General features: G+C 29.9%; 1 protein-coding gene across 1 annotated transcript; it reads left to right on the top strand.

The window, feature by feature from the left end:
• The first annotated feature begins 8921 nt into the window (after positions 1-8921).
• Positions 8922-14128, top strand: LOC148305168 (facilitated trehalose transporter Tret1-like). Its single transcript, XM_088267117.1, has 2 exons — positions 8922-9572; positions 11503-14128. Exons 1-2 carry the CDS (start codon positions 9488-9490, stop codon positions 12870-12872), a joined length of 1455 nt encoding a protein of 484 aa, XP_088123243.1. The 5' UTR covers positions 8922-9487; the 3' UTR covers positions 12873-14128.
• The last annotated feature ends 2507 nt before the right edge of the window (positions 14129-16635 follow it).

The raw sequence follows: 16635 nt of genomic DNA, 5'->3' as shown, positions 1-16635 counted from the left end.
GTTATCATCATGTTCATATTTTGATATATTCTCATTTAATTTTTTATTGTGATTTATAAGTGTATATTACTCTTCAATACATAAAATAAATACACAAACTTTAAAACACAGATAGTTGGTGCAATAAAATAATGTTTTAATTTAAATACGATATATTTTGAGTGCAATGAAAGATCAAAATGAAAAATTGTTAAAGGATGATGAAAAAAATAACTCGAATAAGCAGTGGCCACAATGGGTTGCAGTTTTTTCAGGTGAGATAAAAAATAGCATTTAAAAATACATTTAAAAAAATACTACTTATTGATGTCACATGTCAAGTGATCTTAAACATGTCGTAGTCGTACAGGAGAAAGTGACTTACTAACAAAACGTAAAATGTTCAGGAGGGCCATTTACGTCACTTTTGCTTGGCAAAAAAATAAATATCAATACAGTTAGTCATTTTTAACAAGTCACCATATTATACTTCCAAGTCAATGATCCTTTGGGATTTTCAGATTCAGAGCTCTGTATAAAGCTACTAAGATATCTAATAGTCAATGATCACGTTTTTGTAAAAAATGCATATGGTCACTTTCTCCTGTATGACTCCGATATTAGGGTTTGAATATCATTTATAAGATGAAAAGTAAACTTGAACTGCAAACCGTACATTTTTATTAACAAACTTACGAACTAACAACCATCATGCCGCTTCCCTGTAGGGGTAGGTAAGGAGAATAAAATGCCACACTACTCTGTCTTTGCAAACAATATTCGACTCATCCAAATTCAAGTATCTCTCTACACATACCCGCCGATTATTCCGAAACTTGAACTAACCACATTCAAGTATTTGACATACATTTGTATTTCACATTCAAGTATTTTACATACATTTGTACTTGATCGTGCCATGCTTTTCTCGGTCTTTCTCTGCTTATTACTTACCACATTTGCCTCATAAATTTTCCACGTTGATGCTTATTTTGGTTGTGGTAATGCAAATTTTGATATTCGAAAAATCTTGTTTAAAAACTGGTTAAATTATAAACCAAAATAAATTAAATATCATGTTTTCAAGCGTTTCTTAAGTATGTGAATATAATTCAAGATTTAGACCTCACATACAAATGGAAATAGTAGGTATCTTCTTAATAAAAGTTTTCCTTATCGAAACATAGATGGCTGTTGTGAACTCGCATATACCGAGTTACAAATTTGATCAATATATCTAGAAGTTTTCAAAATTTGAGAAGTGTGGTTGTCAATCAAAGGAAGTATAATTTGAATGTTACACGAGTGTAAAGTGATCGCTTTACTTACTTCACAGAATATGGAAGTCTGGAAAAGCCCAGACTTCCATATTCTTCTTCAACTATGTTGAGATGTCAAAAAACATACAAAATTTTATTTATATTAAGCACTATCTTTATATTATAGTATCATCCTCTCTTGATTATTTAACAAATAAATAAAAGAAATTAGGGCATGAATGAATATGATATTTATTAAATTTATTAGACTGGGTATGGTTGAAATTAAATTGAAATGAGATCACAAGTTCAAAAGTCATCTTTTAAAAGTATACATTAGCCTATCGCTCTAGTATCCTAGAACATAAACATACTTTTATTGATGTGTATATATATATATATATATATATATATATTTATATATATATATATATATATATATATATATATATATATATATATATATATATATATATATATATATATATATATATATATATATATATATATATATATATATATATATATATATATATATATATATATATATATATATATATATATATATATATATATATATATATATATAAATATATTGTATATATATATATATATATATATATATAAATATATTGTATATATGTATATATATATGTATATATATATATATTTATGTATATATATATATATATATATATATATATATATATATATATATATATATATATATATATATATATATATATATATATATATATATATGTATGTATACATATTTTTATTTATTTTTTATTATCATAACTAGTATACATTTATTTAAAGAACAATTATAAAAAAATTAAAAATATTTTTTGCAGAGACCCACCTTGTGTGTTTTGTCGGTGGAGTTCTTTTCGCATACATTTTTACTGTTTTTATCCATTTTAACCTAATATACACACATAAAAGAGAGAGAGAATTTAGAACTTAAACTATTTTAATTTCTCATATAATTAATTCTTGCTCATTTACCCATTCCTTCATTTTGCCTTTGTTCCATGTTTTATTTTAATCTCTAACCTCAAAACCTTTAAACTTTAAACTGAAAAAAAAATACTTGAGAGGTTACCCATGTATTTTTTGTTCGCAGCTTCATTAAGCGTCTTCACTGGAGGAATTTGTTATGGCTGGTCATCCCCGTCGTTGGCAATACTTCAGACCTATCATCGTCCTTTCTCGATAACCAACATCGAAGCTTCATGGATTGCTGCATTCCTACCGATTGGTTGTGGTGTTGGATCGATTGTTAGTTCATATCTATGCAGATATCTTGGTCCTAAGCAAACAACAATCATGTCGGCCTTTCCTTATATCTGTGGATTTATGCTCATCAACTTCGCAAACGGCCCAGCATGGTTATATTGCTCCAGGTTTATGTCAGGCTTTGCAATTTCCTTTGGATTAACAGCAACCCCAGTGTACGTCGCTGAAATAGCTGAAAACAGAAACAGAGGAGCATTATCTTCATTTTACACTTTTGTTATGGGCATCGGTGCTTTATTGATTTATTTCATAGGTCCATATTTAACAATTAAATTAACAGCAAAGATATCTACAATATTTCCTGTTCTACTATTGGCAACACTTCCATTTATGCCAGAATCTCCATACTATCTCTTAAGATTAAATAAAGAAAGGGAAGCTGTTCAAGCAATAATGTGGTTACGCAGACAAAAGGATGAAATAGTCCTCATTCAGGAAATCAACATAATTAAGGAGAGTGCTAGTGGGAATATAAGCTTCTTCGAATCGTGCATGAAGCTTTTTAAGAAACCTAATCCCAAAGCTTTTGGAATTGTGAATATGTCTTTTATTGCAGAACATGCTTCCGGAGTTACAGTAGTGATGTTTTATATGGAACAAATTAACCAAAAAGCTAATGTTCCCATATCTGCGCCAGTTGCAGCTATGTTATGCGCAGTTATTGGAAATTCTGTAGGATTATTATCATTAACGTTAACAGATCGCTGGGGAAGGAAGCCAATGCTTCTTCTTTCTGCATTTGGATGTGGTATTTCTACAGGGATACTTGGTACATACATTTACTTAGATCAAAATTCATTGCTTTGGAGTTTTCCTGGTATAAGGTGGACTCCCCTGGTGGTTTTGATTACTCTCCAAGTTTTTTTTGCTCTAGGTCTTGGCCCTATTCCCTCAACCCAACTAGCAGAAATGTTTTCAGCAGACATCAAAGAACTAGCGATTTGCATTTCATCTGTTATTGTCTCAGTAGAATTTTTCTTGGCAACTAAATTATTTCAAATAGTGCAGGATGCATTCGGAATAAATGTAGTATTTTGGGGGCTCTCAGGTCTCACATTCTTATCATTTTCAATCATACTTAAAATAACTCCAGAAACCAAATCAAAAAGCTTTAAAGAAATACAAAATATGCTTCTTTCTTCAGAATATTAAATTCGTGATTAAAATACAGATATATTTATGGGAAACGGTTTAGGATTATTAATTTAGAATATTATGTATGCTTATAATTTTTAAACAATGATCACTATTATATTATAAACATACAACAAATATGTATCATATTTTAAACTATAAATTTGTTAAATAATGTATCAATAATTGATTCGTACATGTCATTTTTATAAAAAAATATATAGGTTGTTAAAAAAATCTGTTGTTTTTTATTTTTATTTTGGTGAGTTTCAAATTATGGATTGCTTGTTTTCATCCATTACATATTGCAATACACTTTATAACAAAAATACTAAGTTTTGCTACTTTCTTATCCCTTTATAGTGGATGGTATTTTTATTCCACAGTTAATAAATATTATTATGAAGGTATCGAACAAAGTTACATTGAATTTATGGTATGAATTTTATATCAATTAAAACAATAATTATCTACTAATAAATAAGCAACACAATTAAATATATTAATGTTACATGCTGTATATACGGTATACTTATTTGAAATGGATATAGCATATCGCTCACTCCTTTCAAGAACGTCATAAATCAAAATACTTGATTTTTCAGGAGAACGTTTTTAAAGTTTAAAAATATAACACAATGTATTAAAAATAAATATCAAGCCACTTATTGAACTTTTTACTGCGCAACAGATCTTTTTAGGTAAAACCTGAAGGTTTTTCCTCCATTTGAAAAAAATTGTAAATTAAAAAAAAATAATTAAACAACACCTTTTCTTCCAAATGCAAAAACCACACTTTCTGCCCTGTAGCGGGTAAATATTAAGTTAAAAATATGCCTCTTTCGCTGGGATATAGTTCATCTTCTGGGCATTTCAAAAACATGCACAACTGAAAATTGTCGATTTTTGATTTATGACGTTCTTGAAAGGAGTGAGCGATATATAAATAACAATATATCTTAAAGAAAACGACGGCAAAAGTGTGCGACATCTATCGACTGTTCTAACTAACTTTAATATAATTTAAATGTTTATTTTGGTTTGAATATTGAATTTTCACAATACAATTATATTTTAAATACGATTTAATTAAGAAATGTAACGCTTTATATCAAAATATATTTTAAACTCTATATAATATCTGGGAATCAATTTATTACGAATTCGGCATTTTTAAACTGTTTGTCTTTTTTGGAAAATTAACTATGAAAATTGATTTGCATATTTTTTAACGAATGAGGCAAGGTAATGTTATCTAAACTTCGTTGAAATGTGTTATATTTTTACTGTTATTCCATCCCAAGGCTAAAATTACAATAAAAATGCATTTTATTAAAAAAAGGCTTGGCAAGATCAGATCAACCTGAACTTAGAATTTCCTTTTGTAAAAAGTCTATGGAACCGAAGGGCATTTATGTCTAAATGTATGGTTATGAAGCAAGCTAAGAAGATAAGTCAGGACAGACGTGTGTGGCATTCATCCTCTTTGCCAATCCCTGCAAAGACCCGCGTGATGGTAACTCTAGTAATTGTTTGTCTTTAGTCTTTCTAAAATGTTAATTTGTTTTTGTTGTTTGTTTTTTTTATTTTTTTTTTATTTCTAAAACGAAGTAAGCAAAAATTATCTTTACAACGTTGTTAACATGATCGTAAAACCGATTCATGAGGAATGTTTGGTGAATAAACAAATGCATTAATTCAGTATACTTGCATATTAATTATGGTGCATAGTAAAAGATAAAGGATCAAGACTTATCTTTTGGTATTGGGTCAATCGTTAGTTCATATCTACGCAGATATCTCTGTTTATTGATGTCTTAGGCTTAGTTTAAGAAATAGTAAATAACGAATGAGCTAAGCGCTAAGCGCGATAATTGGAATGATAGGCGCTGTACAAATAACGAAAATATTTTACAACATTTTGAGTGTGTCCAAATACTTGTTCACAAAACCTGGATTATCTCCAATTACAGGAGTTATAACTCCTGTAATTGGAGATAATCCAGATTTTGTGAACAAGTATTTGGACACACTCAAAATGTTGTAAATAAATTATCTGGTCAAATTATAAGCTTAAATAATAAAAATGAAAATGGTATTTTCTGGTGTTTCTCGTGTGTGTGATTATAATCCAGGATTCGGACCTCACATACTAATATAAGAGTTTCTGCTTAGTAAAAAGCTTCCTTACATTTCACCAATAGATGTCTCTAGTGAAGTTCTAGTGATTCAAGAACAAGGTTTCTAAATTGGTTCATATATATATATATATAGAACTTCCGAGAATTTGAGTAGTGTGGTTGTCAATAATGGGTAGAATTGGTGAATGTAACACGTGTGTAAAGTGATCACTTAAACCAGCCGATGACGGTCGTCAGCCCCGTAAATGCCCAGGCTTCCATATTCTTCTTCATCTTTGATGAGATGTCAAAAATAACATGAAAATATTTTAATATACAACTTTTCCTGTATAATTTTTGACATCTCATCAAAGATGAAGAAGAATATGGAAGTCTGGGCATTTACGGGGCTGACGACCGTCATAGGCTGGTTTAAGTGATCAGTTTACACACGTGTAACATTCACCAATTCTACCTTTTATTGACAACGACACTACTCAAATTCTTGAAAGTTCTAAATATATATATATGAACCAATTTCAAAACATTGTTCTTGAATTAGTTCATATTATACCAATTATGGCATTAAACGCTTAGCTCATTCATTATTTGCTAATCAATACTAACATCATTAAATAGTGATATCTACATAGATATGAACTAACAAATGATCCGATAACACAAGAAAAGGCATAATTCTTTATATTTTACCATGCACTATAATTATTTAAATAATAACAAAAATATAAAAGCAGTAGCAGTAGTAAAATTTCCATGCACTCAAATACCTAGCTTGAACATTATAGTATTACATATTTTTTTTAAAAATAATTTTATCAATCAAACAAACGTGGTTGTTTATACTACCAATCATAAGGAAAAAATGTTCTGCTATGAAATAATCAAAGAAAGATAACAGTCAAATTAAGAGCGGTAAGGTCAGAAGTCACTAAAACTCGAAGTATAACGGCTAACGTAAAGAATAATAAGATTTTTTTTATAAAGTTGACTTTAACAATAGTTATGTTTAAGATTTTTTTATTAATATTTGCAAATATAATGATTTATTCTATCTATTTCATGCCATTTTTAATACTTAAAAAAATCAAAATAACGACATCCTTCATCTCATTGCCGCACATTCGTCTGAGAGATCGCATTTTGACAGCACTCAGTCAACTTTCATCCTTGTTTAGCTATCTCTTCGCATCAGTTTCATATATTAAGGTTGGAACCAGGACTCCATTGTGCACTGCCAGTTTGAATTTCACTGAATGGTTTTTTTTTGCTTGATTTCAGTGCACCATTCACCTTAGCATCATGCAAGTAATACCAAGATAACACTGCGACAAGATGCAGTTTTCTATGCACCATCGAGTGAGAATAAGGATTTAAAAAAGAAGAGATGATTGGTTTGCTTCTTTCATGGACAGTCTCCTGCCGCATCTATCCTGCGCTCGTCTCTTCAACTCAGCATACAATGCATGTCAAACATGATTTGGCCCATATAGTTTGTGCATTCGCACATGCCTTCCACTATCATAAGAAGCCGGCTTGGGTGTCATATATAAATATATATATATAAGAAAGAAATATATATATATATATATATATATATATATATATATATATATATATATATATATATATATATATATATATATATATATATATATATATATATATATATATATATATATATATATATATATATATATATATATATATATATATATATATATATATATATATATATATATATATATATATATATATATATATATATATATATATATATATATATATATATATATATATATATATATATATATATATATATATATATATATATATATATATATATATATATATATATATATATATATATATATATATATATATATATATATATATATATATATATATATATATATATATATATATATATATATATATATATATGTGTATATCCAGACTAGAGATTTAATTTATTTCTTAAACTAAACTCACATTTAAATCAAACTCATGTTTTGTGATTATCCTTTTTTGGATTTCTTATTGAATGATATTCTTGCTTGTTTTATCCGACTTACTTTTTCTGATTTCAACTAACCATCCAACATCCAACAAGTTATTTTTCGCCTAAATAAACAAATTCCTTTACTCGAGTACGTCCTCATATAACATAATGTCGTCGGTAATGCATAAAAAAAATACCTACCTATCAATTTTAGGTTCATAGTTTATCAATATAAATATTTAAAATATTGATAATCACATTGTAATGAGTCAAACGGTTCAGATTTCACAATGCTTATGTAGCGATGAAAAAAAATCTACCGAATCCAAAACAATGAAAATCATTCTAATAAATAAGAAAAAAAAAGCATACATCTCTAATAAGTTATATTAAAAAGAGCTTGCGATGCAATAAACATTTCAAAAATCTGTGAAACAACAATGCAATTGTGTACGATGAAAATGCAAAGTGACAGCAGCTATCAAGAAGCACGCTGTCCACCATGGGAGATGTTTGATATGTCATGTATTGTTTCTAGGTTCAACAGATGGCGCTTCCATTGCCGTATTTTTAGGTACAGCTAAAAACATTTGTAACAGGTAAGTATTTATAATTCGAATGTAAAGTTGTATTAAAATTTCAAAGCAGTTAGTGTATTACTTAAGGAAATTTTAGGTTTTGAATAAACAATCTTTTTATTTTATTTTAAAATATGCATACTCTATATGGAACATAGATGCATTAACACTTTACTTCAAGGTTAAAAGTTTTAAAAACATTTAATTTTTTTTTATAATTCTTTATTTTTAAAAAATGTAAAAACACGCACATACTTCAAAGCCTCGTCAATAAACAAATAAGTCGATAACTTGAAGAGATTTTTAATTTTGAACAAATGACCATTTACATTTGTTTTATACAGATTTAAATTTTAATATTTTTTTTTGCAACGATTCAGATACAAGTTTTTGATTCTGAAGTAACGATATTTAGTGTCTATTATCACTATTTAGTATCTATGTACGTAGGTAATTCTAAATATTTGCGTTGACCATACTGCGTTCAGTAATATTTGGTTGTTATAACACAACTTCCAAGAAATGCGTTAGTTTGGTCCTGTCAGTCGAGTACTCGTGATATTCTTATAATATGGTCAAACTGCTGATAAAACAATCATTGTGTTATAAATGAAGCATTACTCCCTGTGTATATTTTTTAAATAATTTTACTTATCAGCATTTCGTCTTGGATGTTATTAATTAAAAAATGTTATTCCATTTATATTCGAAGGAGTTCATTTCTGTGTTGTTTGGTATCTTGGCACAACTTGTAGTTCGCGGTGACAAATCGAAGTTTATAATTTACATTGACATGTTAAAATAATATGTGAAAAGTTATGAAAGCTACAGAATTAAATTAAAAGTTGAGTTGATTGAGAAATATTTATTAAAATAAAGTGTTCATATTATTCCAACATAAATCTAACATAACATTTTATAAAAATAGTACAAATCGTAAATAATGTAAATGCCAAAATGGCTTTAAAATAAGTGACATTTGAATGAATTACAAAACTGAAATTTTTGCGTTTGAATTCAATTTACTAACATTGTGGAGATAAGTGTTGTTTTTATGAAAAATCGAAATATAAATTCCATATAATTGTAAAGAAAATGGATTTGAAAAACCAATATTGTCCTGACGAAGAGAAGCTTAATACAAACAAACAGTGGCCTCAATGGATAGCTGTGATATCAGGTATTATTTATTTGAATTTGGTATATAATTTTTTTCCAGCAACTTATCATTAAAACCGGTTAAAACAATAACATCATAAGATAATTGTAGTCAATTGAAGAGACTCCTGAAAGGAGTCTGTAGCTGAAAGAAAAACGGCTATATTTAGTCAACCGAAATCGAGTAATACTGCATCAAGACAGCATTCTATCTCTTTCAGTATAAATGTCCCCTTAAAAAATCCTAGACTTCGAATGAATGTCATACCTCACCCTTTATGCTCATCAGACCTTGCTCTTTTTTATTATCGTCTATTTAGATCTAATGAGCACTCAGTGGAAGATAAAAATCCTAATGTGGTCGATGTTAAAAATTGTATCATCCGATATTTTCATTCAAAATAACTACACGCGTAGATTTGTATTCTTCTTATGTTATAGCCAGTGTCGAGTTATTTAGATTTGTATTATATAAAGGGGTATTGAAAATCTATATAAAAGATGAAAAAAATATCGATAATGATGGCAATTTTATTTTGTAATTTAAGAAAGAAAGAAAAAGAATGCGACAAATATATGAAAGTATTATAATTAAAACGATACATTTTATGATTTAAAAAAAGTTGAAAGATCCATTATTTATAATATTGTAACGGGTCCTCACTCGGTTCTCATTGGCATAAATTAAATAATAAAATACGTAATAAGGCCAAGAACTCTCTCAATTTTTATTAAGATTTCATTTTTATTTATATGAATTGTTAATAAAAAATACGATTAAATACGATTGATAAAATATCCTTGGCCATCGATAAACTTTATTAAGTGTGTTTATTTATTAATAAGAATAAAAATTGCAGAGAATAAGTATTAAGTAGATTTAAAATACCAGTAAACTAACCACTGATATATTTTACGTTCAAAAAGTTTAAAACAAATCAATTAATAAATGCATTATACAATACGGACAAAATAAATAAATCAAAATTATCAGTTCCTTATATTTACACGTCAAATACTATCTAATTATTGCCTTTTGTTATCGAACATAAAGCAAATTAATTTCCCGGGTTCGAAACAGATAATAGATACCTCTTGCATAATGATGAAGTAATAAATAATTGATTTTAGACTTTAGAACAGGAAATAAAAGTGCGCAAAAAGAAACGTGTCCTGATAATAAAATGCAAGTTTACTATAAATGAGTAGCTATTTATGCAATGTAAACATTATCTTGTTACTTTTATCATAGTTTCTCACGAAAAAAATGCTGCAGTTATAAATTTATAACAGGCAAATGCTGTTAAAGCCAGTTTATATTGGTATGCCTTAATATTGGTATGCTTATTAATATTCCTAAAAAAATCATTCATGATTTGCGAAAAAAATCGTTCAACGTGCTCTCCTTTTTATATATGTATCGGTCTCACCATCCCTAGAAAAGATGCTTCCCAAATATAGGAAATAATTTGATAAATAATCCTCACGGTCAAAAAATAATTGTTTACATATTTTTTGACATCTCAACATACATGAAGAAGAATATGCAAGCAAGGTGTTTCCATACATTTGCATACACTTGCAGATAACCAAAAAAGGGTCTGCTAAACAATTGCACCGCAAACATGCTTTCTCAATCCAACATAAATGCCTATTGTGAACTCATATGTACAGCGTCATAAGATTAATGATACACATAAGAGTTCCAAAAAATGAGTAGACTGTGTGGTTGTCAATCATGGGTAGAATGGGAAAAGTTGCACATATGTAAAGTAATGACTAAACCAGCTTATGACAAACTATAAGCCCTGTAAATACCCAGATTTCCATATTCTTCTTGATTTTTATTGAGATGTAAAAAAAACTCCTAATCGGAGAAAATACAGATTTGTGAACGAGTATTTGGGCACACTCAAAATGTTGTTATAATCATGTTTTTTTTTTTTTAACAGCGTCCTTGAATTTCTTCACTGCTGGAATATGTTTTGGCTGGTCCTCCCCGTCTCTTGCCATACTTCAATCTGGTGTTGGTCCATTCGTGGTGAGCGACAGTGAAGCCTCGTGGATCGCTGCCTTCCTTCCCATCGGCTGTGCCGTAGGACCTTTAATTGGGTCATACTTATCCAGATATCTAGGACCGAAAAAGACGACTACCTTATCGGCGTTTCCTTACCTAATTGGGTTTCTATTAATAATCTTCGCGAAAGGACCTACTTGGTTATATTCTTCAAGATTTTTATCCGGATTTGCTGTCGGCATTGGACAAACTGCAACTCCTATATACATAGCAGAAATATCAGAAAACCGCAACAGGGGAGCTCTTTTATCATTTTTCACTTTCAGCATGGGTATCGGTGCATTATTCGTTTGTTTTATTGGACCGTACATTACTATATGTGTGATGGCAGAAATTTCCTTAATTTTTCCAACGTTACTATTTATGACTATGCTATTTATGCCCGAGTCTCCGTATTATCTTATAAGATTGAATAGAAAAAAAGAGGCTGAAAAGTCGATCGAGTGGCTTAGAAGACAACCGAACAAAAATGTGATTGACGAAGAATTGGACGTGATAAAGGAAAGCGCGAGTGAAAATTTAAGTTTGATCGAAGGATGTAAACAGCTTGTGAGGAAACCGAATCCGAAAGCTTTAGGCATTGTGAATTTGCTATTCGTTGGGCAAAATGTTTGCGGTGCAATTGTCGTAACGTTTTATCAAGAGCAAATTTATGCAGCAGCCAAAGTTCCTATACCTGCGGAGGTTGCGGTGATGATATCGGCCGTAATTGGGAATACGGCTGGATTCCTATCAGTATTATTCATCGATCGATGGGGAAGGAGACCCCTTCTGATGATATCCACCGTGGGATGTACAATGGCAACAGGGATTCTGGGAACATACATGTATGTTATCCGAACCGAACTGTTGCAAAACACACCCAGTGCTAATTGGACTCCTGTGATTGCTATAAACTGTCTTCAGGTATTCTTTGCTTTCGGCTTAGGGCCTGTTCCTTACACACAACTGGGAGAATTGTTCTCCTCAAATGTTAAAGAAATCGCGATTTGTCTTATTTCCGTTATATCCGGATTACAAGGTGTCCTAATAACCAAATTGTTTCAGATAATAAAAGACTCTTACGGAATATCTAGTGTGTTTTGGGGCATTTCAGTCCTTACATTATGTACATTCATTCTGATGATTCAGGTTGTACCAGAAACTAAATCTAGAAGCTTTTCAGATATTCAAAACATGCTTCTTAATACTAAAAATGAATCTGTAGAAAATATTAAAATGGAAACAATCGCAACGCGATTCTAAAGATCGTTGCTATTTTTATGTCCTTAGTACTTAAGATTATATTATATAACAATTGCAAAATAACTTATCAGAATATCAAGGCCTTAGAATAAAATCGTGAACAGTTTATATTTTGTTTGTGAAAACTTTGTTTTTGTGCGATACGTCGAATTGAATTTAAAAAAATAAAACTCATGTTTTGCCTATTTAGTAGATATAACTTTTAGCTTTGCTTCTGTGAAACATCCTTAGAATAAATGTATTTTTCTTGACTGGACAATTATACCTAAGACATTATTATTATATTGAAATAAGTTTACTTATGTCCGTATTCTCAAATCCTGTTAGTATTCGACAGTGATGAAAAATCCATATAAAAAAACGCTGATCTTTGCCCATCATGATATTTAAATCCTTTTTTTTATTGGACACTTGGATACATCCCTTCAGACTCCAGAGCGATAGTAAATTACTTATGAATTGGATGTTTTTGTTTGGATTTGGTGGGATATAATGAATAGGGAGCAGCCTCCTTATTTTTCATGGAATTTAGTAACTAGGTCAAATATAAACATGATTTTTTAATACGGATGCTAAAGTTGTTCATATGTTCGCATATGCGGACAAGTAAATATTATATGTATTTAAAAAAAAAATTGTTTCATGCATAAATGAAAACGATATCAAATGAATATCTTGTTTAAATTATTATATACAAATATGTATACTCGTAGAAGAATTTGCATTTTTTGTATTTGTTTTGTTAAAAAAAGACAATACTACTTAATATAAAAACAATAATAATAATAATGGTTAAATATTTTAACTGCCTACCAGTAAAAAAAAATGATTTTATTTCATACCGAGCCCATACTCACCTATAAATGTGTAACCTTTTAAGAATCTCGGATCTGAACACAATATTTTATAACCATTTTAATATGTACCTAGATAATTTACATTAAAACTATAGGTAACTGAACTCGAGACTAAGCATTTATCGTTTTTATACTTTTGGATGATCAATATATTCTGTAGAATTATGAGCTTTGCACAATTGCGTAAAGTAATAACTTAAGCCAGCCAAATGCCAAATCCATATAAGGTCCCGGGATGCACAGACTTGCAAATTCGTACGTATAAAACTATAAATGCTTTATCTCAAGTTGAAACAGCTATAATATTTATTGATTCATCATCCGCAGGGTGAATAATCTGTTGTCTGTGAGAAAAATAACGATAATATTATGAAAATACATTTATACAATGATAAGTTATTTTTGCGTTTTATTTCAACATATTTGGATCGATAGTTGCCCACCAAAGTACGTTTAATGTGTTTTGAATATTGAAAGCATTAACTTTATGGATCATATTGATATATTATTTAAAAAAAAAAAAAACTAACTGACTAACCATCACGCCGCTTCCCCGCAGGGGTAGGCAGAGAGAATAGAGCGCCACACCACTCTGTCCTTGCATACATTCTTCGCCTCTTCCAGGTTCATGCATCTCCTCATACATACCCGCCGATTGTTACGACTCCTAACCTGACCACTTTCAAGTACTTGGCATACCTGATCGCGCCATGTTTTTATCGGTCTTCCTCTGCTTCTTTTCCCACTAACATTCGGCTCATAAATTTGTTTTACCGTTCTTTCCTCACTCATTCGTTCTACATATCCAAACCATCTCAACACACCTTTCTTAATTTTATCGATAATGCTTATCTCAGCTTTGCATTCCTTCCTTATTTCACTATTCGCACATCTATCATACATCGTTTTGTCGCACATTCTTCTGAGAGATCGCATTTCGACTGCATTCAGTCTACTTTCATCCTTCTTTTGCCAACTCCATGTTTCACTTCCAAATATTAGAGTTGGAACCATCCGTTGTGCACTGCCAGTTTAGCTTCCGCTGATAGGTTTTTATTTCAATCAATCAGTTATAGCATATTATTTCGAGAAATAAAAATACTTTGTATTAGTCATAAATTAAGCCCTGAAGAGAGCAACAGGTTGTTGCCGAAACTAGTTGGTTACTAAAAATGTGAGTGGATCAAAACACAAAGTATTTTTATTTCTCGAAATAAATATACGTTTAATGTATTCAATATATGAGATTTTACTAGAGACGATTTTTTAAATTATTTTTTAAAACTTGTACGTACCTTCTGGTTATTTCAAGCACCAAGCATATTGATACACATACACATAGGCTTATCTAAATAGTTGACAAATAAAGGAAACGTTTTTGAGGTAATTTTAAGTTATTTATCGAGATATAAACCAAATTCTAATTTTCTGCTACGCCTCATCACAAGTTATGCCCACATATATTTTTATTAAATATAATATTTTTAAATTTAAAAAAACTTATAAAAAAATGTCATTTATGTTGTGGTCAAAATATTATTGCAAAATTTTGCGACATCTATTGATCATATCAAAAAGTATATCCACAAAAGGGGTGTTAGTATTATATAAAAGCCCGTTACAATATTATTTAGCTGAGGCACGTGCTCAACAGATGGCAGTAACAAAATATTTTGAGGGATCTCGTTTACATATTTTATTGACTTTTTATTTTTATATAATTCACAATTTAAAAAATATCGATCTTCGATGTGTATATCTTTTTGACAAAGGTAAATTGAGATAAATTTAATGCTTTTTCTAACCACTCAAGTCTTCCAAAATCAGCTCTGTATACGTTTATTTACATATGTTAACTTCCTAACGTAGTTGATAAATATATTTAATTTATATTTTTTTCCTGAATCGAACATTAATGGGGAGATGTTATTATTATTGTTAAGGAGGAATCAAATACACAAATCATAAATAATACTTTTTTTTTGTTAATCCAGTTTTATGAAATTATTAATACAATAATTAAAGTAACTAACCATCACGCCGCCGCCGCTTCCCGCGGGCATAGGAAGAGATATAGAACGCCACACCTCTCTGTCTTTGTCGATAATCTTCGCCTCTTCCACATTCACGCATTTCCTCATGCATACCCGCCGATTATTCTCACTCCTAAAATAACGTACTTGCCAAACTTGATCATGCCAAGTTTTCCACCTCAGACTTCCTCTGCTCGTTTCCAACAACATTCGCCCCGTAAATTTATTTTAATATTCTTTCTTCACTCATTCATTCCACATGTCGAAACCATCTCAACACGTCTTTCTTATCTAATCAATAATGCTTATTTCTGCATTAAATTCGTTCCTTATTTCCCCTTTCGGACATCAATTATACATCGTTTTGCCGCAAATTAATCAGAGAGATCTCATTTTATCTGCAATTAGTCTACTTTTATCCTTCTTTCGCTAACTTAGCCATTCATTTCCATGCATTACAGTTGATACCAGGACGTTTTGTACTGCCAGTTCGGCTTTAACTGAAAGGTTTTGTTTACTTTAACTAAATATGTCCACTACTCAATCTGTACTCAGCATTCACTCTCCTTTCTTAATGTTTATCAATCTGTCCAGCCCTAGAAGACATACTCTCCAGATATACAAAAATCATCCAACTGCTCCAAAATTATCCCATTTACACCCAGATTATATTTAAAATGTGAAAGTATGGTCTGATAGGAGGAAGAGATTTCTTTAATAAATTCAATTTTTATTAGGTGAAAGAAAACCCAAACTAAAAAAGGGAAAAAGGAAGAGAAAAAATAAAACGGGACACACCTATTTTCCCTTTGACCCTATTCAATGTGACCCTCGGGAATGAAGTTCTATCCTGATTTATCACGTGAACATTGT

This window comes from Brachycentrus maculatus, unplaced genomic scaffold (assembly GCF_059751285.1).
Source record: "Brachycentrus maculatus isolate JH-2025_06_01 unplaced genomic scaffold, ASM5975128v1 h1tg000283l, whole genome shotgun sequence".
Lineage (NCBI taxonomy): Eukaryota > Metazoa > Arthropoda > Insecta > Trichoptera > Brachycentridae > Brachycentrus > Brachycentrus maculatus.
The sequence above is the reverse complement of the archived record's forward strand: the minus strand, read 5'-3'. Positions and strand labels throughout refer to the sequence as shown.